Source organism: Nothoprocta perdicaria, unplaced genomic scaffold (genome assembly GCF_003342845.1).
Source record: "Nothoprocta perdicaria isolate Ctin4 unplaced genomic scaffold, notPer1 scaffold_70, whole genome shotgun sequence".
In the NCBI taxonomy this organism is placed as follows: domain Eukaryota; kingdom Metazoa; phylum Chordata; class Aves; order Tinamiformes; family Tinamidae; genus Nothoprocta; species Nothoprocta perdicaria.
This window is the reverse complement of record NW_020455977.1, coordinates 1,706,049-1,733,652: the sequence shown is the minus strand read 5'-3', so window position 1 is coordinate 1,733,652 and position 27,604 is coordinate 1,706,049. Positions and strand designations below refer to the sequence as shown.

The following is a 27,604-nucleotide window of genomic DNA, read 5'->3' as shown; positions in this document are numbered from 1 at the left end:
TTGGACTCGATGACCTCTGAGGTCCCTTCCAACCTTGGGCATTCTATGATTCTATGATCACAGCGTTTATGTCAATCTTTGGCAGAACAATAGCTTGCACACAAACCTAAAGTTACTGACCTAAAGGCAATTGTATTCATGCTTATTAGAACTTTTTTTTTTTTTATGTATTTTGTATTTTTGCTAAGAAGAAGCTGAGTAATTTGTTAGATTTTGTCACACACAGTCCCCCTCACCCAGCACTTCCACTTTTATACAGCTAGCACATGCTGCTGGAGAGGATGTCGCAGAAATCTCTGATAGTTAAGGATTTTAAGATCTGAGGAAAATCGAGGAGAGTAAGGCCAAAAGTGCAACAGACACTGTAACAATGACCTACAGTGGGTGTATTTTGTGGGTGGGTATATTGTGTAAAATTCTAAGTATGTGATCAAACCGAACAGAAGTTTCTGTGAATTCCTGAAAGTCTGATGAGTTTGCCATGCAACTTCTTATACCATATTTTGGCTTTATTTGGATTTCATATGCTGCTTTCTGTTCTGAAAAAAAAAAAAAAAAAAAAAAAAAAAAAAAAAAAAAAAAAAAAAGCTTGATTTTAAACAGGCTTTGTTTATTTTAGGAATGTCTTTTTGTTAATTGCTACACTTGGCTCTTTTGACTTTCCTCTCATCTGTGATCATTAAGCGTTTCTCATGTATCATGAGAGCTACCAGCTTTCCAATAACACTCTGTAGAAAAGTTGCTGTTAGGGTTGCTGTAAGTAGAGGAAAAGAGACAAAAGGAAAAAAACTAGTCAGGATTATACAGCAGGCATGTTGTCTTCCCTGTCTGTTTGTATCATTCGAAAGTTTTATTAATCTCTTCAGAATATTCTCTGCAAAATCCCTGAACTGCATAAAACCACAGGAGTCTTAATAAAAACAAGATTTATTAAGAAAGGAGACAGAACACTGGAGAAAAGGACTGTGTAACAGGTCTAACTGAAAAGTTGCTAAAGCTTCCCTTGATTGCTCCCCTTCATGTCATTGCAGCGAGCAGCCTAGCTTGCATCCCCATAAATTTCATCCTCAGATTGAGCTTACCTGTCTCCCCACTGACTGACTTTGGCAAGTAGCAAACCTGGAACTGTTTCGGATATCAGATGTCTTCTTCTGAGGATGCTTTTGCTGTGCCCATTCAGCAGTATTTCCTTGTCCTTCTGTGCCASGTCGGTGTTTGCCCGCACAGCCACGGCACTGATGCTTTTGCATCATCCCTACCATGGGTGCAGTGAGGCAGAGCGAGGGCCACGGAGATGCAGCACCCCAGCCTGACCATTGCCCAGCCTGCAGCATCGCTGGCATCCAGAGATCAGAAATTTAGCCCTCTATCTGAGGTGCTGTCACGGGTGTTAAGTTGATCCCAAGTAGTATTCTTTGCTGCAACTCAACTGTTTAGTCCCCTATTTTCTGCCTAGYTTTACGTTCCTTCAAAGGTGTCCACAAAAGTTATTTCTCATCCTTCATCCTTTTTTTTGAAAAAGCAGAYCGTATTTAAAAGTCTGCCTGCCCTTTTTCCTAAGTTAGTGACCATGACTTTACATATTAAATTGCACTGACTAGAAACATTTGCTTGAATATAATCATAGGTAGAGTTTAAAGAGACAGAGCTTACCTGTAAGCTCTCAGTAAGTGATGCAAATTTCGGCATTTTGCCACTTCCGTGAGTTTAGTTTTGAAAATATGGTGTTCCCTCCAATTGTCACTATGCATTTGAACAGTGACCTTATTAAAAAATAATAATAATGAAACTTACACTTTCTCCAAAAGACTTCCCTTAGTAAATCTCGCAAAGCTTGGGAAGAAGCTAAACGGCATCATTCTCCATCACATTAGCCAGATAACATTAGCCATTGCATATGAATGATGCACACATGTAGCATCTTAAGAGTAGTGATTTCGCAGTGGGGATGGGAGATGCTCAGTTTGAGCTGGTGTTGAGAGTGAGAAGAAGCAGAGCATGCTCTGTGGAAATCTGCTCTCTCCTAAGCTTAGGTCTGCCAGGGAATTATCACATTTGGGCGTCTCTTCATGTGTGTAGCGAAACGGAAGCCCCAAGGATCTTACTGTTTTAATTCTAGAGGTTCTTAGTTAAATGGTAGGGGGAAAAAAAGCTTTTTGTATCTATGATATCAACAAATTTTAAAAATCAAGTCTAAATGGCTGGAATGTTTACTCTTACAGTAAACATTTTTAGGCAACTAGTTGAAAAGTTGTAGGTCCTAGATTGTGTCTTTTAGAAGGAACTTCCAAATGTTTCAGGAGCAGATTCAGTGTGTGTAACATGTTCCAGACCGTGCCTTACCTTGTGCACAATCCTGGGTTTTCTTATGCTTTCTGGTTTCATTGTGTTGCTTTGTGCTTATAAACACTCCTAAACTACCTGTATCACCTCTTCTATAAGCATTTCTTAAGGTTGTTTCATTATATTTCAATGTAATCATTCATTATATTTCAAGAAATCATTATATTTCAATACATTTAGTTATTTTACAATTTCAGTGCTTTCAGGAAGATAGARAAGGTATACAAGGCAATATATGTAATAACAAAGGTATTTATACATTAAATAAGTTACTTTTATAGATGGTCACATAATTATCCAGTAAATCTCAGTCAGAATGGTTGTSGGTTTTAGTTAAAAGTGGTAAGGCTGGATGCTTTACACACACAATTTTCTACTGCTTTCTCTACTGCTTTACTRCTGTATTGTACAGGTCACTAATGAGTCATTATCTATTGCTAATCTCCTGAGAATATTGGTTTAATTATATAGGAATCATAAGTAGACTTATTTACAATGCAGGTAGTGGTATCCTTGATGTATTGTGGCTTTAAAGATTCTTCTTTTTTTCTTTTTTTTTTTTGTAGGTTTTAAATGCTAAGTATGCCTGATAAAATATGAATTATTGTATTATTGCCTGTGATAAAAAGTATACTATTGTGAGCTTCACAGTCTGCAGGTGTAACAGATGTAAGGCAAGATTAACAGGACAGAACAATAATTAAACCACAGACAGCCATCTCAAAAAAAAGAAAAAAAAAAGAAAAAAGAAAGGTTTATCTTGTCCAATGTGATTATTAATCGTCTTTAATTCTCAGCAAATATTTGTAAAAGCAATAAAAATGTGTTAGTTTGTAAGGCAGCATTTCAATACAGACCGTTACTTTAAGGAATTAAGATACCTTTTTATGAATGTAAAAGCTGACTGAAGTCCTGCCATATGGCAGCGTGGTTCATAGGCAATAGGGTCCTTGGTTTATAGATGCTGTGAGCTAAATGCTGCTGGAAAAAAACAGGAGAACAGTTGATACGTATGCATTTACAACAGTATGAATTGCTTACTCCCTTTAGGACAAGAAGGTTCAAATAATTAACGTTAATATTATGGTTGCAAAAGGAAGTCCAGTTGTTCTTCTGCAGTCTACATCTGTGAAACATGCTACCTCTGGGGACCGAGATTTAATTTTCCCAGGAGAAAATATAAAAGCAGGAGAAAAAAAAAAAGGAATGACTTCTGCTTGAGCAGAATAAACCTGCATCTACAAACGATTAACGCTGCATAATGAAGTAGTAAAGGAGCAAAAGAGATTTCTAATAAAAGACTAATAACAAATCCCATTATGCCACRGTGTATTTTTCCCTCTTGAAGTGTATTAGAGTTTTAGTAAGGCTTCTGAATGAGATTTTTTCAGTTGCAAGTAAAGTGAGCTGCAGTGCTTCCAGCTTTGCTGAGCTTTCCCTCCTAACAGTTTGTGTAACATGCAGGCTGTGGCTTTACAGGTGGGAGGGGTTGTTAATGCAAGTAATAGGCTTCCTGCGGCGATGCAGTCGTGTTTGTGTCACCATAGGATAATAGTCTCCTGAAGGCAAGGCTCTGTAGGGTAATGTGCCACTATACAGTAAAACACCKCGCGTAGAAGGCGGAATATTCTGACCCTTATAATTATGGTGCTAAAGGAAAACATTGCACACCTCTAAGAACATGGGGATAAGAAGATATTTCAAAATGACTTATTTTCACTTGCGATTTGGGACACACGTGGCAGGGAAAAAGAGCCTGTGCAGTGGTCTTTAAATCTGTAGTATGGATTTTTTGTGGATAATACAGTACTAGTGGTGGTAGGATAAAGCTTTCAGAGAACAAAACTTGGATAGATAAAATGGTACCTTTGGCTTTGTTTTGTAGAAAGAATCTTTCTGCACAAACTGCTACTATCTTAAAAGCACGTGTGTTGGAATTCATTTGTGCAGAGATGGACTTGTAGTGCTAGAGTCAGTAAAGAAAATGTATACTGAGTTCTTGTACAAAAGTGGTTAAATGTGAATTCTTGAAAGAAGAATTCTTGATGAAATTTCTAGTTGCTTTTTTAGATATTTTTGTGACTTTTAACTCTAAGCTTTAAAGAACAACTTAATCTGCTTAACAGAAATTTGCAATCAATCTTTTCTTGCCATTGAATAAAAAGATTCCACAGGGGTAGTAATTCGCATATCCCAGCTAAAAATGTAATTCATTATTTTGTAATCCATTTTGTTGTAACTATTTCGTGATTAACATTGCTAACTGTACTTTAGCACTTTCAAATGTAATATTAGCTAGTCCTTGTTACCTTAAAAGATATAAAGTTTGTGGTACCGTTCTGGATTAGGAAAATGGAAGCAACTTTAACTCAGTAGTAAAACCACTGTAAGAGCTGGCGGAATTTAGAAATCTCGAGAAATTATTTTCTCCTTTTACTGTATCCCAGGCTTACAATCTCAAACAAATATTGCACATAATAAGAGAAATTTCYGATGTTTTGCTAAGTATAAAAACAGCTCGAATCTAAATAAGGATTCGTTATGTATTCTACATAGCAGATCATCACTAAATCTGATAAATTTTTATATTATATTTTATCAAAACAGCATTCATAGTGTATTTTATATGGACCTGCAAACATTCTTGTCAGCAAAGGGAAGAAACCTTTATAAAGTAAGTGTGAGCCATCCCATTTTGACAGCTAGCTGGTATATGCCTCCAAACTGGCTTTCATTTGCGTGGGCTTTTCCAGGGTTCTCATAAAGCCCGGAGTTCATCCCGGTTGCTTTTCCAGGCTGCTCTCACGTAACATCTGCCGCTTGCATCTTAGAGCAGTATCACATGAAATGCTTTTAAAGGTRGCATACAGCACTGATGCCTGCTTGGCCCCGTGAGGTTCACCCACCTAATAATGTTGGTCAGTTCAGGTTTCCAGAGTCTCTAACATTATCACKTCCTTTAATGTATATAACATTTGTACAAATTCAGTTAGTGAGTTGGTTATCATAGACTTTCACACTTCTTGGCAATTTCCAGTATAAATGTTCGGCTTGTAGCTGATCCTGTGATACGTATTTTGACGTTATTTTATTTGGAAAAATACATACATGAAAATCATGCCTTTTTTTCTGTTTTGTTTTGTTTTCCAGGCGCTGGGTCAGGCTCCTGTTTGGACGAGAATTCCCACTTCAGGACCTTCTAGTTGTCTGGGATGCTCTGTTTGCTGACAGTATCACCCTGAACTTAGTTGACTACATTTTTGTAGCCATGTTGTTATATATTAGGGATGCCCGTAAGTATCGACTATCTTATAATCTTTTTAAAAAGAATCCAAGCTTATTTTTCAAAGAAAAGGAGGGCCTAAGAAATTCTAAATTTTGTTGTGGTTTTTCTAAAATACTGAAAAACAAATGCCATGAGAGGAGCTATTTGTTATTGGACCTGGTCTGCAATATTTATGAAACAAATTCTGTTTTGGGGTTAAACTCAKTTTTTTTTTCATAGTAGTTCTCTGTTTCTGTGCGGAATTGCAGATTTTGTATGCATTTGGTGATACAGGTATGTGCAGAGCTCCATCTTCTGACAAAGACGATGAATTGAGTGAAGTCTCTCTAACAGTGGGAGTATTTTTTGTGCTATTTTGATGTGAAAAATGTTAAAATGTACAAGACTGACTTGTAATTTTCCAAGACACATTTTCACAGGTCTATGCATGCAGAGACGAGTAGCAAATATAAAGTTTATATTTATTCTATGCAAGAGGGATATCTTTAAAAAAATCATTTTATTTTAGTACGCCTGAAGTCTGTGCAAAGGTGAATTCTTATGGACTAATGACAGAAAAAAATRATAAATTGAGAGAAATAAATAATCACATACACACACACACACACAAAAAAAGATAGCATATATGATTGTGAATGGGATAGAAAAGATATGTAATGACTGATTAAGAAGCATTGATTTCTGGACCAACATATTTTTCAAATAATTCTGTATGCAAGCTTGCTACAAAAGCAAGTGTGCCTTTTGCAACAAGATGTGTGTCTGTCATTAAATATATGAATTCTGTAGCATGCTGTTCAGAGTTAATTTTATACAATCTGTAAACTTTAGCTTATAACAGGGTCACGTATTTGACACAATTTTGTGTTCTAGGACACGTGAAGTTTTCATCTATGGTTCTTATTTTAGGAACCAACCTTGAAAACATACCACGCACGTACTTTACACATATTATCATTCTACTGCCTGCCATAGAACTTCATGTGTTTTTTAAATTACTTTTTAATAAGCCTACAGCGTGTAAGGACCTTGCATTTCTTTCGAATAAGTGGATATTTAATTCAGTTTAGAGATTTCAAATTAATGTTTCCATTTCAGGATAATCTGATTCCAAATTGTCCTATTCTCTAATCTCAATCTGTTTTATGTGCAGTAAGATGAAATATTTAAAAAAAAWTTGATATAGATATGTAGTACAGACCAACGTAAAATATTTCTTAACACAATTATTTTTTGTTATCATTTCCATTTAAAGAATGAATTTTAGAAATTTGTTTGTAAGCACACAGCTGTGCCTCTCCTGATGGAAAGAAGTTTGTTTTTTCATTTTGTTCTATGGTATGGTGCTCACGTACAAACATCAGTACAAAGTAACTAAGAATGAGCAAAGTGTATGTTTTAGGCATCTATATGAAATCAGTCCCTTTTTTCCTCTAAACTCCCAGGTTTAGTAAAATAACTTTAGCTAGATGTAATTAGTTGCTGTAAACTTAACAGGATGATGAAACAAAATACCCAATCATAAATACTTTAAAATTGAAAGTGTTCTCAAATTCGTGCTTGGACTATAGAGACTTTCACATTTCTTAATTTGAGAAAAGAGATATTTTCTTGCATATCTGTGACAAACATTTTTCTCCTGTTTTTATATTGTTGGTAATATTGAACTTTAATTAGAAACAAACAAAAAAAAAWCATCCCATATCTTCATGAGTAGCAAATTCCTTTGCAATATTTTTAAAAGGTTTTCAAATAAAATAAGTTTATAAAGACTTCTCGTTATTCAATGGCAGGAAATGCTAACYCAGAACACTGAATGAGTTTAATCATCTGTAAATAAACCATCTGGAAAGTTTCACTTTAAAACCTTTGAGTTTAAAAACTTTGGTACAGAGGGAATAATAATAGAATTCCTATGATAGTATGTTATAAAAATGTCAAGCATAAGAAATGATAATAATGTAATACTGAAAAGCATCTGAGAGTTTCTAAGAGATAGAGATTATTTTTATTCCAACGTGTTTGGGAGGAAGGTTCTGTGTTTTGGAATTGCTGGCTTTTTTGGGTGCTTTGTTCTTCTCAGGGGCATGTTTTAAAAAAGAATATATTTTTTCAGCTCTATTTTTCACTTTGTTTTTATTTATTTTTTAAATTTTCTSTTACTCAAGATACAAGTTATTTGGTGGTGAAGGGAACATTTAAGCTGTTAGGTAATTGTCAGTTCACAAAACACATGGTTGAAACGACCTGTTTATTTTAGACAYGGCAAAACAAACCTAGGAGACCTGTCTATATTTTGCATGAGATTATTGCACTAAGAGCTAATACTGACTGAAGAGTGTTTGAGCAGGTATATGTACACTTTGTACATATACTCAAGTAAGTATGTATRCTGTAGGTACTGTTTCCAATAATGGCAATTATTAGGATATATTTCTTCTTACAAAAAGGTTCTCTGAAGATTTTGGGGAATATAGAGGAGTCAAAGCACCTACTCAGAAGAGGTGATTTATATTTTTGTTGCATACAGTGTGCTCAACTCAACCAAGTGCCTGCACTGCAATGCATAAAGTAGCAGGGGCAAGTAGTCCCAACGTTCCTGRGTACAGAACTGGCCATGTCAAATATCATGCACTGAAGAAATGACTGGTGGCAGGAAAAAAGGACTTGGCCGGGGGTTGGCACCATTAGTTTTGCAAGTTAGATTTTTGCAAACTGATACACAGCAGAGAAGGACAGGTACCCAGGCTGCAAGCTTCTTACCAGGTAGCTGGYCACAGCATTAGATAATTCTGAGCACTGACCTGGGGCAGCATCCAACGACTGCTGAGACTGGAGAAATTTGCAACACACAGAATCTCCTTATAGGAACTTTATCCTACAGTCGATTCTTAGAAATCCTTTTAACACCAATATGCATATTCCAGAAAGGCATGTTTGTTTTGTTTCACTACCATTTTCTGGATCATTTTTAAGGCTGCTCAGTTGTATAATATCATGCATTTTATCCTAAAGAGACAAGAAGAGCTTAATCTTAAGACAAGATACCCAGAAGCRTTTCTGCAGCTTAATTCCTCTAACCCAAAAGTCCACAGCGAATCGTAYGCTGAAAAAAATATTCTTTTGTATAAAGATTTCCACAGAAAAAGAGAAAAATCTAAAGATGAAATGAATATAAAGGCCTGCCTCATTAAAATTAGCATGACTATATATATATATATTTTTTATACCCAACTTTCTTCTAAAGGATGCACTTAAAAATATAACTCCTAGGGAGCAAAGGTGCATGGGTCATTACCCAGCTTTTTTTTTTTTTTTTTTTGTCCAGTTATTCAGTTGCATCAGTATTATACATTTTTAAAAATTAATGATTATAGTAAAAATGTCATGGTTGAAAATACCAGTTTTGTCAATGATCTGATATACACCATTAAAAAAATAGCATTTTTGATATTTGCCTTTCTCTGTATCTATAGGAGAGCAAAAAACTTATCTTCCAGCAGAAATRGGGAATAACTTTAATCTATTTTACTTTGCAATTAGAACACAGTCTTTGTTCAAAAGGGAAATGTGCTGGTCTTAATGCCTATACTTGATAAAAATGTTTAGAATTTGCTATCCATTTTCTGTATTTTTATTTGCTTTTGTGAAAAAGGTGTCCTAATCCTAACAGCAGTTCACTATCTTAAATTCAATTTACGTTTGAGAATTTGATTGACTCTGTAATATGTGGGACTCACCCTGTGCTTGTCTCAAAAAACTCTGACTGAGACCATTGTGCTGTGTTCATTATGCCAGCTCTTTGACTTCAGGAAGAAAAAACAGGTACCTGAATATGAACAAGAAAAACAAAGGATGGGAAAAGAACAGGCAGAACAGATAAAGAATGAGAGGGATAAGTGAGTGCTTTACAAATGAAAGCAGATGTATGAAATTACAAGCTGTCGGATCAGCAACGGAAATGAAGATGATAAAGTGGTTCCCTACACAGATTATAATTATTCATTTTGCCCAGTCCTGCATTTTTCCCCACAATCCTCTTGTTAGGTGAAGAAAGGTATAAGAGAATATGAGGTTTATTCACATGAAAGAAAAAAGTAAAACATTTCAGTCCTTATGCACACAAAAAGACCATTTATTTTGTCTTCCTTCAAAATGATTTTATCTGTTTGCAAGCATCTTTGCTGAAGCAAAGGACTGATGAATTTAAAGTATTTGTTGATACACCTAAAGCCCTAAGAGCAGTAAAGTTTCTTTTAAAATTATTTGCAAATACTATTGTTGGAGGCTGTCTTTTTGTTGCACAGTGGAAGCATCCCTAATAGGCAGTGCTTTGACAGCTGTGGCAGATGGATTGCCTGGATTTAGATGGCGCTAAAGAAATGAAGTAGTTTACATAGACCTGCCTGAAAAGATGTCTTTAATAATTGCACTCATAATTAGATTGATTCAAAAAAAGAAAAAAAAAAGGAAAAGAAAGATGACAATGGCAAAAGCTTTCATAGGAGTTTTTATATTTACATAAATTTTAAAAAATCAAGCACAATATGATTATAAAAAAGGGTGGCTTCAGACAGAGAGTACCGTAGATTTCTTGTATTAGTATGAGGTTTTAATAAAGTTAATTTTGTATTGAAGTGTTTAAAATTTAAAAGCTATGGAAGTTGAGCATTGTTCTTTTTCCCTTAATGTTTCTTAAATAGATAGAAGCATTGATGGAAGTATTCAGAAAAATGTCTTAGTAAATGTCTTAAAGGAAAGAGACTTTGAGCTTCCTTTCAGATTATAATTTACAGAAAGAAAACAGAGATATTGACATGAGTTTATATGTATATRCATAGATTCTTTCACTTTGAGCACTGCTAGAGTTCTAGGAGACTCTCTGTGCCTGATGTGGAAGAAGGCAGCTGAACCTGAGCTATAATGAATGAATCTATGTAAAAAGATCCTATTTTGGAAGTTCAGAATGTTGTGGTGATATTTCACTATTTCACACTTTTCTTCATTTCTGTTTTAGTGATTTCAAGTAATTATCAGACCTGTTTGGGACTTCTGATGCATTATCCACCAATTGAAGATGTTCACTCCCTTATTCTTAGAGCACTTTTTCTCCGAGATCCAAAGGTGAGGTCTTTACTTTGTAAGCAATGCGAATAAAGTAAATAAATCTCTGTAATAAAATGTTGCAAACTGCCTACGTCTTGGGAACTAAATTGACATTTCAAGTTTCCTCTTTTTTGGCAAACATTTTAAACAAAAAACTTATCAAACAAGAGTAGAATATATACTTCTTTATTCTTAAAAGTGTATATACCAACACGGTGCTAAACTACTCTGGAACTTCAGGTAACTGCTTGACAAGTGTTTATGCTCCTTAGTTCTTGCTTGTTTTTTTCTGCACATTCAAAAGTTTATTTTTGAGGGAAACAGTCATATTTTACATAAAGATCCAGTCAGCTGTGCAGCAACTGTCATGCAGCCCCTTCTGTAGAATCCTTTTCATCAGATTTCTGCAGATCGATCTTTAGGAGACTATAAGGAGACTAATCCTTAAAGCATTAGTCATATCCAGTACATTATAGTTAAGTGATAGTTTTCGTTTATAAATGAAAATCTACAGTTCCAGCCTGAGAAGACTCACGTAAGTAAAATTCAGATATTCATAAATTTTATGTTAAATATTGCTAACCATTATGCACGATATATATAATGCAAAAAACAATCATGTGAAACTCCTGCTGTTTTWGAGTGTGTATATGCAGGTCAGGTTCACTGTTATACAGGTGAACCTATCCAACACAGTATGTTGGCTAAAGTGTCTGAGATAAAGCTGTACASATTAACCTTCTCAGTATTCAGATCTTTAGCAATAGCAGAATTTGTGCTGTGAGTTTCGAGCTGTCTTTGAGGGTGTCCACTTAGCAGGCTGCCAGTGCGCAGTCTGATCTCGCTCATCTTCCTAATGCAAGTCACCTTTGAAAGTGAAAACTCCGCACTTCTGCACTCTGACTGCCTTCTGCAAAATTTCTTTCAATAGCAATGCCTACCCTTTATGGTTTAAGAAAAAGAAAAAGAAATCTCTTTGTTTCTATATCAGTTTTGTGCAGAAATTTGCATCCTTACAGCTGCTTTCTTCATTCCTCTCGGGCACAAAGATTTCTTTCATGATGAGTAGTAAAACATATCGTCTTTTCAATGCATAAGAAAGTTTGTATTGTTAGATCTCAGGAATTATTCTTAGGATTTAGGCAGTAGTCTATGAAATCAAACTACCCAGCTTTTATGTTTATGTACATTCTTAGCAAAACAAGATAGGAATATTTTTTAGAAGGAAAGTATAGAGGAAGGGAAAATGTGCAAGATAACAAACTAAATCCAAAACATAATCTGTGGTTTAATGAAGGAATGTGTTAAAAGGTAGAATTTAATAATAATTACGCATTATCCAGCTGTTCTCCAAAGCATCCTAGRCTGTATACAAGTCATCCTACCAACAGAAAGGGGCAAAAATAAACCACCAAATGATTTCCTGTGAAGGAAGTTTGTTCACTCCTCTGTTCAGATGGCTTTATTGTCACTGAGGGAGTAAAGTTGCCTGCTTATAAGACCGTAGTGTCTTATTAATTAAAATGCTCAGATACCCCTTGAACACCTTTCAGAGAAGTGCTGGCTGTAGTTCTTACAGTATCATCCAAGTAGCTCTCCCTTCAGTCAGGTGAATGAGTACTAAAAGCTCTTTTGTGCAAAGTCTGCTAGTTGTTTTTAACATTTTAAATATGATTAAAAAATAAATGATCTCCTGGTCTGAAAAAGAAGTATATTTTCAATGTTGTGACTTTCAGGTTGTTAGCTTTCCCCAAGTATGATTTTAAGTTTCATTTATGTGTCTTTAAGTATATATTGGTTTAAAATAACATATTCTTGAAATAGGAGTCCATCTACTGTGGCTTGTTGTTCTGTGTGATATATGACCTTCATATAAAATCTTTTGAGTCTGACAAATTTTTCATTTTGTGGAATGAAAGAGAAGATTCAACAAGGTATAGGCTGTTATAGGATTCTAAAATCAGTATAAAGACTATATAACAGTATCAGAAAAAATAGGATACCTTTTTTTTTTTTCAATCTGCATGAAGGTAATTCAGTTTGCCTCTACTTCCTGAGACTGGAAGAGACAAGGAGATTTTAGTCAAAAGGGTAACTTGGAATTGATGATTAAAAAATCAGTGCTGAAAGATTTTTCTTCCTCCTTTGTTGTTTTCCTGTGCATTTCTCCATCACTAGCATCTAATTCCTAATGGGACATGAAATTTGCTTCATTGCAACTCACATCTCTTGGGCCAGAGCTGACCTGTTGTGCATGGCATTTCTTCCAAGACTCTGCAAGGTTTTAATGTGTGAAGTCATGGAACTCTTTTCTGTGGGAGATTGTTGCATGGTCCAGTAGCTTGTTTCATCACTTTGTTGAGCATAACAAAAATGGTTAGTGTCCATCRAGATTTCTGAGAGATGCTAGCTCTCCATCTCTCAGAGCTTGAAATCTCAGACAGACAGAAAATGCAGTTTAGAAATCATGGACAGGAACAAAGGGGAAATGGCCTTTTAAAGCTTTATCAATATACATTTTCTTCCTGATTATTTTTACAGATAGATAAATGTCAAATAGTCTCACTAGTTTATTGGGTCTAGTTGTCTRTAACAGTCTATAGTCTGTAACAGTTATACCATAAGTTATGAATTAGTTGTTGGACCTAATATGGCCTTTTCTTCTATAACTTTTCATTTCAGAGATACTTTGAGTTTTCACTTCTAATATCATGTGTTATTTCTTCTTCTATTTCCTTCTTCCATCATAACAGATATCTTCTTTCTTATTTGTTATGTCAAATAATAGGTGAATTAAACTTTGGCTTAGTGAACCTCTCAGTTTTTGTTTGCTGTGTTTCACTGTTATCATTATGGGAAAGCAGCTCATATGTCAAAAGAAAACTATACTTAAAGGACAGGTGAATTGCTTTTCCTTCTAGAAGGACAAGTTTTCTGACCTGATTGTAGACTCAAACACAAGCCTTATCATTGTCTAATAATAATATGAAGGGTAACTATTGCTCACCATTAAGCTAAAGCAGCAGATTTTCTTTCGCCAGGGTAGATCCCAGAGAGACATTTTAGATTTCACATCCCTAATATGTGCCCTCAAAGAGAAATACGGAGCCTGTAATAGCTGAAGACAAATGAATGCACCTGGCTATGACAGAGGGCTGCAGAAATATTAATTTTTCAGGCATGAATATGGATCAGTATAGCATAATTGAATTTAAGGCTTTTCTGAATTTGCCCAGCTCCCATTGTTATGAAAATGTAGAATGAAAACCTCAAATTTGAAGGAAAAAAAAGTCATTATCTTTGAATAGGGAGATACTCTTAAACTGCTTGGGAAAGTATTGGTTTCTCATTTCTACTCTTCCAACAGATACTTTCTTAAATTATTTGTATAAAATTTGCCTCTCTGCACTTGCAGTCCTTCTAAATAGAAAGGTAGAGCTTGATATGAAAAGATAGAGCATAAAAAGTGTGAATCTGCATAATGACCGAGTAAGGCAATGATTTTTCTGCATACCCAAATGCACTGATTGTAGGTGTGTCTCTGAATTTAATATGCCACGAGTGGCAAATTTTCTTCATTTTTTTTACTTATCAAAACCACTCTTCACTGTTAATTTTCAAAGCAAAATCTGTGAAATTAAGAAGTAGAGATATGGAGGGAGGGCAGTGGAAAAATAGGAAGTGATTAAAAAAACATAGTTCTAACTAGAGTTGTTCAAATAAAAAAAAATTAAAAAACCCAATTAGAAACAAAAGTCATAGAAAATGTGAACATATTGTGTTCCTTAAATAACCAGATGTTCTTTCCCTCCTGAAGGCAGCCAGGGCTAGGAATAAAAGGTTTAAAACTATTGTTTTAAGTTAACTGTGAATTCTGCAAATCTGTTTTCACCCTTTAGCAAATAAAATTCTAATACAGCAACATAAGCAAAGTAATTTTCATCTTTGGGTCTTCTTGTCTGTGTGTTGCGCGTTGAAGTGTTAACCTTATCTCAATGACTTATTATGAAAACTAAAGCACCACATAGACTACTACTATGGCGTACCAAGAACCTGGCGGCCATCCTTTGTCTGAGAGTCTACTATATTTATTCTTAGTATTTTTTGCAAAATAAGTTTGCATTTGGATGTTTTCACACRGTGAGTTATGTTATTTGCTGAGCAAGCTGGTTGGAAGTTGAATTCCATGGAGACAAGTATGATCATAAGCCATTGTTTAAAAAAAAAATAAGAAAGAAAGGGTATTTGGTCAATGCAAATTAAGCTTTTTAATTCARTTAATAATATTCTAGTTATTGCTGCTGATTTTTTTCACCTCTGTATGTTATTTGATAAAATTGAAAATGGCAAGATAATGGTGTTAAGTTGTAACTACATCCATGCTGATGTACACCCGACATTTCAGAGGCACTACATTAAAGTCAGTCATGACTGAAATGACACAGTTTGCCACAGGAATTGAGCAGTAGGGCCGTGCTTTAAGGTCACGAGCTCTCCTGTAACGATCTGCTGGAGAAATCTGCATCCCGGCTTTCAGCGCTTCTCGCAGCGTGTGGCGAGGGCAGGGAGATTCCAGTGAGATTGCGGGCCAAGCCGCTCGTGTGGGTGTTTGGAGCCAAAMCCCCTCCTGCCGGGGCTGCCACCCGCAGCCAGTTGACCAGGCCACAAATGCTCTTTAGTCGCATTTTCCTCCCGTGAAGCGACAGCCCCTGCCCGGCCCTGTCGTGAGAGGGGCCATTGCAGAGCAGCCTCTGMAAGCTGCACTGCTGTGTGGCTGCATTGCCTTCATCAGGTGCATTGCTGCATGCAGTCTGCCATTAACTGCCTCACTTTAATGAGCACGGTGCAGCATGGTGAAGCCGTATTTTTATGTGGGGCARTTCCACATTAAGTAATTTCTTAGGGTGTCTTGGGTGTATTACAAGCAAGTAAGGGGGATGCTTATGGACCTAGCAGTCATCTAGCCTGGGTATGTCAGTGTGTTGTGAGCATTAAAGGAAGGTTAGCGGAACAAGGGAGGTGACTGAAGAAGGAAACAAGGAAGGTTTGCTGGAAAAACTAAGAAATACCTGTGACTCTCCTTGTTGTTGAGGGGATAGCAGTTAGTAGAGACCAAAAAGAAATGTATTTCCCTTCTGTGATTTAGCAGTCCACCACAAAGACCTCTAGTTTTGCATCCATGCTCAGTTCCTGGGAGTAAACTGAAGCATTTGGGTCATCGTGACTTCCGAGTTTGCAAGTGCAGTGAGGTTAGATGTAATCTAAACAGCTTATTTTAAATAAATTGAAGTTTTGTTTTGTTTTGCTTTCTTAAATCGATGCTAGACTTTTTAATCTGGGCTATACAATTAAGGTTTGCATAAATTTTGCATATAGAAATATGTTATTAGCTTGTTTTTTTATATTAGTGTTAGTGAAATGAGAAAATTTTGTTTTGCAAGAAAAGAGACCCTATTTTGTCTTTAAGAATTAGTGTTCTATATTTTTTTCTGTTTTTCATTAATACAATAAGCTATAATAGGCAGCAGTAAGTTTAATGATAAATTACTTGGAAYCACTATGTTGCTGTAGCGCCACATAAAAATAGTACGTGTGCCACAAATTAAAAATCGTCATTTTTTTAAACTTATGTTTCAAAACCTAACATTTCTCTAAAACATCTCTTATGTCACATGTAAAAGCCATTGGAAAGTGGTTTGGTAGTTAAGACTTACCAAAATCAGGCATCCTTCACAGTCCTTATTTCTCAGATCATATCTATCACTGCAGCCCTCTAACTAATACCAGTAAAGTCAATAATAGCATTGTAAAGAAYAGCAAGTAACGTGTCCACTTTTCACTAAACAGTGAAGACAGCTGCTTGCTGACAATCAGCTGGACTCAGAATTGCAAACACTAAAGAAAAAAAAAAAAAAAGGCTATTATTCTGTGGTGATCACCATCACCAAGCTTTGTCATGAGAGAGACAAGTAGTTTTGAGAGGCAAGATGAAAGAGAGAGCATTTTTTGAGAAACTGAAATTTTAAATTGTTCTCTGTCTTTGACCAAGGTAATGTCCTTAGTAGTACAAGTAAGAGCAATCCTGATTGCATTTGATGTTAAAGTAAAAGGAAAAAAAAAACAACAACAAAAACAAAAGAGCACTTTTAAATAATTGCTTTAGCCACCAGTAAAATGTACTGCATGTGGATTTGTTCGGGGTATTTCTTTTGAATGATTGGTTTACTTRTATGTAAAAAGTCATTTAAAACTGCTGACCTTCTCCTAAATAGTAATAATATTACCTGTAAAATTAYAGTAATAAAATATATTTAACAGTGTTAAAACGAGGTGATTATGGTTCTTCTTGTGTGCAATCTGACAATTCAGTTAATCATTTCTGGTATGCAAGGTAGTTTTTCAAAAGAAAGCCCTTAAAATACATGAAACACTTGATTCTACCTAATCCAAAGTTATTTCCATCATAATTTATTTATTTGATAAAGATTAGCAAAACAAAAACTGTGTATAAAATTGAATTCTAAGCTTTTCAATAATATCTGAAAGATTAGGTACTGAATTGTATCCAGATCTGTTACAATGAAATTCAATTCAGTCTCTTCTGATAGAAGTATAGATATATTGCTTATATGTTGGCATGTTTCCAGAGTAAGTATTGCTATGGAAGTAGTAAGTAAGTATTAAAAGTATAAATAACAAGTAGTAACTGTTATATAGAAAAGCCATTTGAGGAAATTTGTTTRTGTTTTGGCATGTTGTACCATGTGTATGTGGTTCTCTTTACCCCTCCAGGGACCTTTTTTTAAGTATTTTATGTGGCAAATAACTTGCCAAACATAAATTAATGTAGCTTTTTTTTTTCCAGGTAGCAAAAATAATCTAAATAACTTTAAAAAGTTCTTTTTTCCGCTGGTATATGAGATTTATGTACAAGCCTATATCTGGAGGAGATACAACACTGGAAGTGCAGTTGTAAGGATTTTATCGGTTATAAGCTTAGGATAGCTGCATTACTCACCAAGTCATCTGTGAGTTACGCAGGTTGTCCAGAACGAGTGCCAATAAAACCATAATGTGGTGGCTTTTCTGTACATAAAGATGTCRTATTTTAAATCTTGTCATTTGGAACATTGCTGGGTTTAAAGCAAGCCTTGCCGTGCGTGCCATTCCAAAGCCTCCGTTTCTCCTCTCCGCTGTTGTAAAACTCCCGCTCCAAACTGTGCGGGACTGCAAGATGCCAGAGCATAAATCTGTCATGGGGTAGGGCTGAGCACTGTCAGATTTATACCTCTCTATTTAGTTAATTTACTTCTTAAAACCAAGGGTTCAGTTGAAAAATAGATGACTAAATTAAGAGGTAGATTTAAAAGGTACTTAAGCCATTCTGTTTAAGTTGGGGGCTTTATGCAGGTTATGAACTTGCACATGACCAAGTTGGAGTCTTTTTGTCTGGAATAGCGATGACAGATGATTGGGTATGATTTGATCTACCTGCTAAAATGCAATATAGTGTAAAACTCTAAACGAAGAAAAGGCTTTCCAATTAGTTAGGACAAGGAGCCAAAACATACAGCTAGAAATTTCTTTCATTCAAGTCACTGAAGTATTTATAAACCTCAGTTGGCATTTTTTCATTTCTTTATCTCTTGTCGTGGAATGCCCATGTGGGAGAAAAAATATGTGTATAAAGTTAAAAACAGACCCTAATGCACGGTATTTAAAATATCTTCCTGGTATCTGAGATTGCTAGTTGCCAGGGGAATAAAGGATTGCCATAAAACAAAACTGGGGATAATTTATTTCAGCTTGATCAGAGTTCAGGGGGTYCTTTTGCCTTGACCCAATTGACTAAATATTCCTTCCTTTTAAATTCTTTCTGGGATTTTTTTTTTCTTTTTGTTTCAGAAAAATAGATCTTCCTAATTTTCCTTATAACCAATTATACGTGATAATTCTTCATGCTGTTATTGCATTGTAAATAACAAGTTYTGCGACTGAGACCCACAGCATCTTTCTGAAAAACGTAAACAGGAAGTATTATTCCCAGTTTGAGGATTATGGTGTTTCTTTGCCAAAGCCAGTATTAGCGTGCAGATCTCCTGACTCCTGTGATTAAAGGAAGTTCTTTATTAGTTCTGTGCATGATTCCTCTTGTATTGTTGCGCTCCTCTTACATGGAGGATTGGTAGATATAAACTATCAACCTATGCATCGAATAGTTTTACTGTTGGCACCAAATCACTTGGAAATCGGCAATGTTCTGTCCTCTTATATCTCACAACTTGGCATCTTTGCAAGAAGTATTTCATGGTGTGGTTTGTAGGTGGATGAAAATACCTTTCGGGCCACAGTCAGGGCATGTGGTTTTGCAGACCAAATAACTAGGGAGGAGAAAAGCTGGAAGGTGAAAGGGGAGCGTTATTTTGGGAGTGGCCTTTGGTTTGGGTGCTGCAGAGTTTGGGTGGGTTGTTTATTTTGTGTGCAAAATATTTTGAAATGTTTATGTAATGCTAAGCCGTTGTTTATACTGTATAAGTCTAGCTGTAGAGTGGAGACAGCTTCTTGGATACCTGACAAAAGAGAAGAAAGGTGAAATTCTCTGTGCAATTAAGCTATTGGGTAGTCATTAATGTGCACTTTGTATTAATTATTAGTGCTTGATTAAAAATAAACTGCTGCTGAACTCTACAAAGTGTACTTCTCATCCACATTTGAGTTGTATTTCAGCTCTGTTCCCAGTACAAATTTTGCTCTGTTTGCATCGTCTTTTTCAAAGAAACGTATATGTGGTGTAGAAAGTAAACCTTTGCAAACCTCCTAAACATTACTACAGGAATGTTCCTATAGTAATMGGAATTACTGTATAGGAATATAGGATGATATATTTCTCCAAGTCTATTTTGAGGCAAATGAAAGGAAAAAATGGCATTGTAATATAAAAATATTTTAGGCTTTAGAATAATTATGATAAATCTAATACTGCTTTGTTACGAAGAGGAGGATATTACAGTAAGCTGTCTCTTTAGGAAAAAAAAAGAGTGTTTAAATAAAAAGAACAATAATTCATCCTTATCATTTCCTTTTTCAATTTGTAATGCAGCCTGTTCTTTGTTCTTTTTTTAAAAAAAAAAATGTAGATTATATATTTGGCAGGAGTTTTTAATATTAAAGAAAAAAAAAGCCTAGTTTAAAAAATCCTGTTTGGCCCTATGAGATCATTATTTTAATGAGAATATTGCTGTGTGTTTGTCTAATTCACTGCCTATTTTGTCTGTTTTTCCTCCGTTGCTTTTAGAGTTTCTAGTTTCAGATATAATCTATTAAGCGGAGTATTTTTCAGTAGTTGAGGTTTTTCCCACCTGTCTACCCTAAAACACCTGCAACATATGTTTGTGTAACCCCGCAACGCTTTGTGCTTTGGGCCTTGAGAAATTCCCCCAGAGCTTTTTGCTTATAAACAGCTGAGCAATTCATTTCTCTAATGACAAGCGCTTTTCCCTTGGCATTGAAGCAATGGCATGTTCACTAAAATAAGTCTCATCTTTCATCAGACATCCTGAAAACCTTGTTTTTCTGTAGTTACGCTGAACCTCCAGCTATTGTGCAAAATGTTATTTGATTTTTTTTTTCTGTACAAAGAAGGGATAGAGAAAATAGGATGAAGAATAGAAAAGTGTTGTAGAGATTCCTCCCCTAGCACCTGYGAGTTAACTTTTATGAACAGTGTATTCCAGTGGTTAAGGAGGACGTTGCAGCAGTATCCTGGTTTTCCTAATTTGCCGAAACCGCCTTCCTGGGACTCGTGTCACACGGGCTTGCTCTGCTCGTCCTAGCTGCTCCATCTCTAATTCCATGCAAATGACCCTGGGAGCCGGGCAGGGGGAGGGTGGCCTTTCTTCCTCCTCCTTATTTCTCAGTGACCTAATTCGGGATAGAGAAATCATTCAGCTTTCCCGCTCCCGCGCAGTCCGTGCGCGTGGGCAATGCGGCCGGCACGTGAGGCTTTCCGCGGTCGTCCGGAGTTGGAGCGACCCCGTGTTCGCCGCGTGTGAAGTTGTGCTGGAAGCTGTAACCGCCCGGAGCGGGGACCTTTCCTGACGGGAATGCACGGAGCTTCCCAGCAGCTTGTGCAAGTTGAGCACAGGCAGCCCTGAGGGAGACCCAATTCCCTACTCGAGAAGAGAGGGAGGGAAAAGAAAGTGTCTGGGAATTCCCGGCATGGGAACTAGAGCAAGGAAGTCTGCTCGTGACCAAGAATAGAGAGGGATGAYAGGGTTAACAGACACCTGCAAACAGATGCATGGATTTTTTTTCCACCTACACAATGTGCCTATAAATGAGGGGACTTAGCAGGTTTCTCTCTTTAAAAATGAGGAAGGGGGGGGGGGGTCTTTTATTCAAGGGAGGGGCTCAGAAGCTGGAGTACCTAAGAGAATCCTTAAACAATTCCAGCCATCTCTGCTACTTGGGCTGCAGCTCGTGTGCAGAGACAAAAGTCCCAAATCCCACCAGTTTCTACATGTGCCTCTGTGACTGTTTTTAGTAGGTCGTCCTTCAGACAGTTGAAACTGAGCTCACTCTAGCTGAAGTTATCAGAATAGAGACATAAACCAGCAGACTTATTAGTACAAAATGGATGTATAATATAGGCATGGGCAGCTTTTCTGTCCAGTTTCTGTGTTCTGTTTCTTTAGAAAGAAAGGGGRAAAAAAAAGTATTAAGCCGTTTAATGCCCTGACGCAATTTAGTAGGAGCACTCACCAAGCTACTAATTTGAAGAGTTGATTTCATCGTCATTAACAACATTTTCCTTTTAAAAGAACAGAATTTTGTCTGAGGTACTAGTCAAAATACTTAGATAAATTGAACAAAATAAGGAAAACTTTAATAGCATAAGGAATTAAAACATAAATAGGATTGTTCTAAATCACTTTGTAGAAAAAAATATGGCTACTGTGAATATTTTAAACAACACAGCTATGTTATTGCTTTAAAGCAAATGTGTTTAATCTTCTCTCCTAATGCATGGAACTTTTAATACAAGGGAGAGCTAAAACTAGATGCTTAGGGAGAGGAATTAGTTCAAAGCTTATACGGCAGAGACATTGCAACTGCATAGGTTTTCCTTTATGCTTCTTATATATAACTTATTAAAAGAGTTAAAAGCAGTATAAAAGATAAAGGGCATTTTATCATAGTGATGTAAACAAACTGTATTTTTTGCTCTCTGAAGTGCAGCTTTCAGGAATATTTGATATTTGGTTGTTCCTACTCTGTAGATACTTGCCTCCTAACATATATAGCCATTTTCTTTAATAGAATTTTCTGAAAGGATATCTTTGTAGAGTTACAAGAGAATTTCCAGCCCTAACCATTGGTATTTACTGTCTTGCAGTTCTGATGTTGTTTTTTCAACATTATTTTTTTGAGGGCTTTTTTTTTTTCMCTGCATGTAATAGTGCTTTAAACTGCTGCTTCCTTTGATGCCTTTAAACCTCCTGGGAATTTAAATAGGCCCCTGTGAAAGTAATGCTTGAGCCTCATTCATACATTCAACTTAGATCGTTATTCCTATTAATGGCTTTAAGTGCTTAGATAGTAGATCAGCTTTTCATGTCTTGAATTGCTTGTCACTTCTGCATAAATACATTTCAAAAAAATATTCCGGAAGATTTTTTCCTTCTTTATTTTATTTTTTTTTTCAGAAGCAATCACACTGTTGGTTTGCTGGTTGGTAGAAAAGAAACTCCATTGTTTTTGCTACAATTAAAATACATACTGAGTTACTGGAAACTGTTTGTGAAGCTGAGCTAGCAACTGTTAAAGGGATTTTTTCAAGGGCTGCTCTGTGAATTGAAAGCAGCAGCTGTTTTAACCTTCGCTTGTTCTGCTGCCTTGTTGAAGTGGTCATCGAGTCACATATGCAAGAAGTTACTCAGTTGATGAGAGAAGAGACGCACTGTTTAATTACTCGAATAGTAGCCGCAGAACCATCCGTTATCCTCCTCACGTCAGTTCGGATTTGATTATCATAGAAATGCATTGAATTGCCAAACTGGAGCAATAGTAACTAAAGCTGATTCATTGTTATTGCTGTCAGTTGATGAGGACTGACTTACAAGCCATCTGAATGAGTAGAGTTATGCAAATATTGTTTTTATAACAAGAGAAGAAAAATGTACAGCGGCCATTACTGTGTGGGTGGCAGAACAGATGAGAATTTTTTTAATGCTTGTCTAATAGCTTTTAGCTGTTTTTTTATTTTCAGGAACATTACAAACAGGATATCTTTAAAATATGTTTAATGTCTTTCCAAAGAAAGGAAATGAGGCATTTCATACCAGATTAAATCTGAAAACCTGAAAGATCTGGAAATTCCCAGCTTAAGTTTGACCCCAGAGACCATCCTTGGCCTTTGGTATCTGCCAGCTCTTCAAATCTTCCTCTCTCTTTTTGTGAATATGCAATGTTTTGGTCATTAAAATGCAAATTCTACCTCCTTCTCCCCAAAAAATTAGAATGTTTAGCAAGGAAGGAGGGTTTACAGCAATTGCCCAAAAATCAGAGGATAAAGTGTGGAAACCAGAGTCCCTATTACAGTTAGGAGAGAAAAGATAGAACAYGTGTAAGCAAAAAATAGCTGAAGAATGAGCCCATCAAAGCCAGAATATCTTTCATCTGTGAACAACCCTTTCAGAAAGATTATTGTGTAGTTCATTAAAACTATACTTTCACCAGGGCGGAAGAAAGCATATCAGAACACARCATGTTAAGTTGCTAATAAACATTTAAGCAACTACTTGAAAAGCATTGAGAGATGTTATGTACAATACCTCTGATTATTACACAGAAAGGCTGAGGAGTATTTATCATTTTCTGTTTTCTTGCACTAGAAATCGGTTATTTTAAAACATTACTCTTTGTAAATATGAACACATGTATATGAATTCATATATATATATGCCTTTGTAACTCTTTATTATTTTGGTTCAATCCATAATCTATATGCTTTATTTTTTTACTTTAAAAATACTTTTCTTAAGTTTTCTATTTGCCAATAATGTCCTTTTCAATTCATGAAATCAAATATCTTTTAACATTACTGGCCTACATGTGTGATCAATCTTTGCTGGAATTTCAGACCAAAAAAAGATGATTTCAGTACTACTTCAGGCAGTGTGCTTAAATGAAATAGGCAAAGGTGAAGATTAATAAACAGTTTTATATTTCAGTATTTAYTATATGTATTATATGACAACAGTGCAGTTCTCTATTTGGGGTTTCTGGTTTTAGCAGAGTAATTTAGACAGAAGAAGGACTCCATGTGCCATCTAGTGGTTATGTTTAGATTGTCTGGCTCAATAAGTTGCTCTTTGCTTAACCAAGACTTAAACCTGCATTCATTTTAAACTGTAAGCTAAGCTAGTAAGTTTGTCCTTATTATCATTATTTCCTTTAAAACATCTCATTGAAGTTTGAAGGTGATAAAATTATTTGTCCAAATTAAAGGAAGAACAAAACTAGATCTGGATCTGAACTTTTCCATGAATTCTAAATCTAATTAGAAGCATCATCATTGCATCCAGTAGTCTAATCTTGAGATGGAGGAACACTAATTTCTATAAGCATGAAGCAGACTAAATGTCTTGGTTTTATTTCAAGATTTCACTTATTTAGCTATGTTACTGTCTTCAGAAACCACAGTTCTGGGAAAATAAAATGTATTCTTTAAATTCTTTGTCTTCAGYGATAAAAATTCTTCTATTCTCTGCTCTAAGTTGCTTCAGAAAGCTTCAGCAGGGTATATGTTTGTGTTTGTGTATGTATATATGTATATAAATGTAATTTTTTTAATTGCAACACTTATTTTGTATTTAGAAAAATCCAAGACCAGTGACACACCAGTTCCAACAGAATTTAGACTATTACAAAGCACGTGGAGCAGACTTGATGAATAAAACTCGGTAAGCTATTTCTGAAGATGTTTTTATGGAACTGAGATTTTACTTAAACAAAATATTAAATAAACGTTTTTTACTGCAAACAGGAATTATATAACCAGCATTAAAAACACAAATGTTTGTTGTGTGAAATTCATTTTGATTCTTTACCTGTTATTACATGATGAATGAAGGCTGCACAGGTAGCGCTGTATTCAGCTTGTGATATTTTTCTTTTAAGACTTAATTTATTTGTACACAGAGATGAATATGCTAAAAGCAAGGGATAAAACGGAGCCAATGTGGGTTCTGTAACTTAACTACTTCTGATACTACCTYGAGTTTCAGTCTGCAGTATCAGTTCACCACAAGTTTTGTAAGTAAAATAAAACTAATGTAAATATAGTTTATGCTAATTTTTATTAAGCCTTTTTGCAACATTCATCCCGTCTYTTAGAACTGGCTTGTACCAGCACTGTTTAAATTCCTTGTCAAGTTAATCTAAGCTGTTAGGAGCTGGTCTGGAGGTGTCTGTGCGCTCTGGGGTGGCCACAACGTCAGTGCTAGTTGATGGCGGTTGTTGCTTCTCGGCTGCAGGTGAGTACAACACAACCCAACACAACACCTCGCTTCAGCTGGTGCAGCAACAGTCAACAACTGGTGTCCAGGACCACTCATGGTGTCCAGGCCCACTCATGACACCCAGTCGTACCTTGYGTGCACTGATTTGCAGGAACTCTCTGCCTTTGAGATCTCTGTGCCTCTGTCAAATACAGTCCAAATCAGCTGTATTTAAAATCAGCTAAAACTGATTTTTAACATGTTTAAAAAATTATTATAAAAGCTTTTTTTCTTAGGAATATCAATCTTTAAAGTTGAGAGGGTTGCAGCAAAAAACCACTGAATTCTATTACATTCATTTAAAAATCATAAAATTTTTTAAAATTTTTTTAAAATCTTAAGAAAACTGATCCCAAATGCTTTTTAAAAGTGAAGAATAATTTCTTTGAAAATGTTACAAGAAACAGTGCAAGGACTTTAAAAGTGCAAAAACACATGAAGCACAAAAGAGAATCACATGTGCTGGAAAGTCAAATTCTCAGGGAACAGTTGGCCGCCAGATCTAAGCAAGAAGGTAAGTTCACACACACATATGCAGGATACTCACCAGAGAGAAAGGGCAGTTCTGTGTTCAGATTCTGGAATAACTGGGAAAAAACTCACAATTCAGGAAGATTTAGAGTAGGTCAAATGTTGTGAATCTGGTCAACATTGTATAGAACAGACAACTGGAGTATATAACATTAGGAAATGCTTTTGCAGTGAGCAGTGAGGTGGATTAGACAACCTCCTACGTTTTCTCATCTTTAATTTCACAGGCTCAGTAATGCATGTAGAATATCTTCACAACGCTCTTAATATATACTGCTTATTTTATCACTTTTATAAAAGTTTTTAATCTGCCATATTCATAAATTGGTCTCTCAGAATGGCTACTGAAGAGAAAATGCCTTTGAATGAGCCTTGCTTAAAACAAAGCATTTTCATCTTCGCAGAAAACTGCAGAGATTGAATCATCTTCTTACAGCTAGTTTAAAAATACACCATTCATAGTCAAGGTCAATGATGCTTATTGTGATGAAACAAAATTGTTTGCTTCATAGATGGAATTCACATCTCCTTGATATTCATATTTTTAAACAGATGCCTTACTTTTAAATGCATCTGCTGATAACTCTACAACATAATCAATCAGCATTTTTCTTGTAATTGTTGTGCATGTCTGGTACATTTAGATGGCTAAAATATAGACATTGATCCATGTTTAATGGCTCTAATCATCCTTTGCATTAATATCATACATTCAAATGGTGAGAAATAGATACATTGTTCTTCAATGAAATATATACAATGTTCTTCAAATGAAACTTTGGTTTTATTTTAACATACTTTTACCAGAGATCTAACACCCTGAAGCAGTGGTTTAGAATGAATCACAGAATAAATTAAAGATCTTTTTTTTCCTTGACAAGAAATCTAGATAGCCTCCTTATTTGTTTTTTAGATATGCGCCTGTGTTCTGAACTAATCGTTAGCAGTGTCACTTCGTAGTAGCACCAAATCACATCTTAGTTCTTAGTTTTAATGCAGTATGGTATATTATTCTTGAAAATCTTATTAAATCAATATTTTGAACATATAGCCTAGAAAAATATTTTTGCTGTTCATTTTTCTGTAAAGCATCTCAGAAAGTCTCTTTTCAACCATCCAAAAATACCAATAAGTTAATATCTTGAGAGTCTTTGTATGCTTTAAAGCAACAAATAAAACAATGTGGAAGGCAAAGTAATACTTTTTATTAAGCAAACGTAAGTTTTTAAAAAGAAAAAAAAAAGCACCTGGTGTGCATACATACCTAAATTTTTAACTAGGGCTTCCATACCTTAAGCTTCCACATAGTCAACATTTTATTCTATTTTGAGCACTTCATGTATCTGTAGGCCATCGTGTTTCCAATGATGCTGTTGACCTGAAGCCTCCAGAGGCTTTGTTGTTGGCTTTGATAGTCTGTCACGGTAAATACCATGTTTTGTACTTCTTTTATTGACTGTCAAACACTCCAGACTTGAGCACAACACAAACCCAGGGCATGATGTGTAACCCATTATCCTCCTTCTAAGGTCTGAGGTGAATTTTAACACCTCATCCTAGTCCATTAGCTTCAGAGGACTGAGGAGAAAACCTTGCCAATGAAGTAAACTCACATTCAAATTTTGAAGCTCAGCACATTTATTTGCTGGTGTGTTTCCTAGTAGCATTGCTACAATAGATTTAGTAGAAACTGTTGGTATCTGTCTTTCACCTTCAAAGTTGTAATCTCTTTCCTGCCTGGGATGGGGAAGGGAAGGGAAGGGAAGGGAAGGGAAGG

General features: G+C 35.6%; 1 protein-coding gene across 3 annotated transcripts in view; it reads left to right on the top strand.

Annotated features, from left to right (window-relative positions):
- TBC1D5 (TBC1 domain family member 5) overlaps positions 1-27,604 on the top strand; it is a 280,235-nt gene that overhangs the window by 204,800 nt on the left and 47,831 nt on the right. For all 3 annotated transcript variants that reach the window (XM_026050797.1, XM_026050798.1, XM_026050799.1), the window contains 3 exons: positions 5,494-5,636; positions 10,647-10,753; positions 24,614-24,699. In XM_026050797.1, coding sequence (XP_025906582.1) covers positions 5,494-5,636; positions 10,647-10,753; positions 24,614-24,699 — 336 coding nt within the window. The remainder of the gene's footprint in view (positions 1-5,493; positions 5,637-10,646; positions 10,754-24,613; positions 24,700-27,604) is intronic.